General features: G+C 46.2%; 1 protein-coding gene across 1 annotated transcript; it reads right to left on the bottom strand.

Annotated features, from left to right (window-relative positions):
* Window positions 1–1009: 1009 nt before the first annotated feature.
* On the bottom strand, window positions 1010–1831 carry IUM83_07083 (Dimodular nonribosomal peptide synthase; the record flags this gene model as incomplete). The annotated part of the gene is made up of 4 exons (XM_067931345.1): window positions 1010–1149; window positions 1213–1484; window positions 1563–1699; window positions 1772–1831. 4 exons carry the CDS (start codon window positions 1829–1831, stop codon window positions 1010–1012), a joined length of 609 nt encoding a protein of 202 aa, XP_067780277.1.
* Between the last annotated feature and the right edge of the window lie 2115 nt (window positions 1832–3946).

The following is a 3946-nucleotide window of genomic DNA, read 5'->3' as shown; positions in this document are numbered from 1 at the left end:
TTCTTCTCCTGGGGCGCACTCATCGCAGAATGAGCGCGGGTTTCTTCTCCAAACGCGGAGAATTGACGAATGGTCAATTCAGAGATTGACGTGCGGGGACCCCGCGCGTCTAATCTTAAGGGGGGATGGTGTAACGGGGTTACACGCACAAGAGGCTACAAGCCACTTGTTATTTTTAACAGATAAAATATCTGTTAAAAGTTTTAGATACTTCCTCACTTTGGTGGAAGTCACACCAATGGATACATTGAAGTGGGCCACCACAATGAGTGGTCCACACCTACCCAAATATCCTATTGGTAGAAACAGCATCTTTCTACCAATTAGGGATGTGCACGTTGGCGGGGCTCCCGCTGTCAACACCTTTCATAGATTATAAACAGTTTTAGCAGATTTAGGAGGAAGATCAATTTACAAACAATACAGTTCTCATTTTACCTAATCTAAGTCGCTTGGAGTCTTACAGACAACGACGATAAAAGCCGCCACAAGTTATATTATTTCACGCGACATAGGAGGGCATGTCAACCAAATATGATGATCATATTGGCAGAAAACAATTTTATGTAATGTGTTAGGTTATATATTTGGAGCAGAAAACAATAGGTTTTTGCAAAAACGATGCAGTGTATTTATGTTACACTTCAACTACAGGGTATCTTGGAATAGCCTTTTCAAAGCTAGATGCAACACACTCGGTCGAAATCATCTCCCACGCTCTAATGGTGCGCTTAATCGAGATCAAGCGCTTTTGACTGGCATGAACTTTGCCTTTGCGAAAGTCGGTGAGCCACAGTGCGCGTAGGGTCTTTTTTAACGGCCCCATGACGCCTACATCGAGAGGCTGGCAGACCGCCGTGCTATTAGCAGGCAGAGCGCATACTGTGGGGCTGGTCTCCCTTGCGATAACCTCCTGTCCTTCTTCCGACACATGACAGTCGAAGTTGTCGGCAAGAAGGACAGAAGGAGATTTTATTTCAAGCTTTAACAGCTCTTTAGCATAAATATTCTACACCCTACTGTCCATCCATCCATTTTCCTGTACACAGTACACGTGGCCTTGGCCCTGCGGATACGTGGGAAGTTCGGTAGTTTCAATAGAGCCCCCAGGAACGCCTTTTACAATGAAGAGAATCGGGCATCTCTTACCTACAATTACAATATGTTAGTAAAATTAATTAAAAACATAATGTGAGTGCAAATATAACGTACTATCCGCTCGCACAGTCATCACAGCTGTCAGTCTCACCGAATGCTTCTCGGTGTACTTGACTTTGGCAGACCCTTTTCGACCACGTTCCGCCAAGATATAGTTGGGCGGCGTGTCGTAGTAAATGGCGGTTTCGTCGACATTGTAGATAGTGGACAGACTGTGGACGTGCTCGTACTTGTCCAAAAACTCAATTGCGAATTTTACATCAGTTTCTTCAAGGTCCGCAGATGTTTTTTTCGTGTGTTGAGCCGCTTGTACTGTAAAACCATGGCTAAATAAAAAATAGAATATTATTTAGTAAGCACTTGATATCAATATTGTAACAGTAGCTTATAAAATGAGTATTTACCGTTTAGAGAATCGTTGGAGCAAGCGCATAATAGCGTTGTCAGCAGAAACAATATTTTTCTTACCAGCAACATAGTTATTAAACCAATGTCTGTGGTTCTTCTTAATGTACTCTAACATCATAGTAGTGCATAACGGCTAAAACAGTGATGGTTAGTAAGATGCGTACAGTACATGTAGATATCAAAAGACGAACAATTAACCACGAACCTCTTCATCACGTCTCATGTCCTTCATGAAGGTGACGAGCCCGTGTGAGAACGGGATCATCTCCTTCCGACCTTACCCTTTGAGCGTTTTGCTCATCTGTGATCCCTTGAAGTTGAAGATGTTGTGTGCTTGGGCCGCCCAGTCACCTACAGTACGGCGGGGGTACCCGAGATAGTCGGCTGCGTCCAGCACGCCGCGCTCCGACGCCAGCCGAAGAGCATCGCGCTTCTCCTTTATCGTGTAGGTTCGCTGCTTGGTCTTCCGGGTCGTGAGCATGGGCCACAGGTCCAAATAAGAAGTGAAATCAACAGCAGCGCGGCATCCGTCCTGCAGCCGCCAAGCATGTTGCTTGCAAAACCAGTCATTACGATTGCACTATGATTGGATAATATTTCTTACGTATCGACAGTCGATTGGATATAATACTCTGACTAGGTATTGTTTTAGTACAATATTTTGATAGTATTATTACAGCGGCGGATTTTTTCGTTACGGGGCTTTTTCCGTTGTTGTCTGTATCTGATTTAAATTATACTGGTATACTCAAATATAATTAACTCAAGTTATTACTAAGTACTCACGCTTCCTCATACACGTAGCGCAACGTGTAAGCTAAAGTGATGAGTCATGTTAGACCCACTACACGATGTGCAAGTTGTCGCGTGGGGCCAACACAATTTTACCGATCATAGCGCTGTATGTAGCAGCCAAACTTGCATGAACCAGCCACTCATTTCGTGATTCCACCCTCCCTGACCTCGCAGTGTCCGAAGACTGAACTCCGTGTCTGCTGTGCCCGCTGGAGAGCTTGGATCCCCGCGTCTGCAGCGCCTAAATCTCTGAGTGTCCTGCGCTTCCAGCGCCTGCTGCTGCGTCTGAAGCGCAGCACTGCTGGGTATGGGGCATCGCTCCTACATCTATACTGAAAGCAAGTTATGGGCAACAGGAACGGTGTGTGTAAGTGATAATGAATAAGCTGTATCGGCGTGATTTCGCTGCCTTTTGGAACGAGGGCTTCGTTGTTGGAGGTAACCTATTTTCCGCGATGCTTACCAGCGCCAACAAATCCGGTTTGTCGAGAAGCAGACGTGGCTCCAGTTGGTGATGCTGTTGGCGACATTCATGCGATGAACGCAGAGGTGCTGGCTGCTCTTTATGCCGAATGGAAAATTGCTGAAACTGGCTGGCACGTGATTAAGCCGTTACCTGGTGGTGGCGGCCAAGCTTTGCGACATAATTTCTCAGGTTTTGAGACATTGCATACCGCGATATCGTTCAGGCCTCAGTTATAGTTGCGATAATGAACGACATGCATTTTCACGTTTATCCTGGTTGTTCCGGTAGTCGAGACGAGCGTTCAGCGCGGGAGACACCGATCCTACAGCGCGGTGAAGTTTGCTTTCGCGGTGACGTGGCACATGCGGGTGCAGTGTTCGCTACGGAAAACACTCGCCTAAATTGCTATATAGGATAGAACAGGAAGCCGATGCAACATAGGCTGTGCATTTTCGCTGTGGCAGGTGTTTGGTCCTGGTGTATTCTAGATTGGAGCTTCGAGATCACCTTAGATGGTGCAGCCTGGTGACGTTTGTGCCCTGTGCGCTATAGGCTACGGAACTCACTTAATCAACACATTCGGCGATGCTACGGCACACAACAAGTTCACGCGCGGCGTGCGGACATGCTTAAGGATGAAAGCTAGGTCGAAGAGGAGACGCAAGAGGAAGGTAACGACGAAATAAACAGCGATGAGTCAGAAAAGGAGAACAAAGACGGAGGAGGTAGTGAGTATAGCAGCGGTGACGATGAATTTTATGAAATTTCAAACGGAGAAAGTCGTAGTTGAAGGCTGTCACTAGATACTGTAACACCGGTTTCAGTGTCATTTTAAATTAGATGTTCGACAAGGCCCAACCACGAATTATCCACTTTTTATTGGTATAACTTACTGTTGGTGACCAAGCGAGAGGGCGGTGACTAACCGACAAGGCGGTGGTAGACACTGGCCGCCCAGTCTACACCTTTTCTCGGCCAATGTGGGCTGATCTGACAATCAATCTGGCATGTTTTAGTTTGTGCGCTCAAATGAGCCCAATTTAGGAAGTGCAACTTCAAACTTGACAATCAAAGCTAGCTAATCTTCATTCAATCTGAGGTGGTACAGTGTACCAAACA

This window comes from Phytophthora cinnamomi, assembly GCF_018691715.1.
Source record: "Phytophthora cinnamomi strain GKB4 chromosome Unknown Contig127, whole genome shotgun sequence".
Lineage (NCBI taxonomy): Eukaryota > Oomycota > Peronosporomycetes > Peronosporales > Peronosporaceae > Phytophthora > Phytophthora cinnamomi.
The sequence above is the reverse complement of the archived record's forward strand: the minus strand, read 5'-3'. Positions and strand labels throughout refer to the sequence as shown.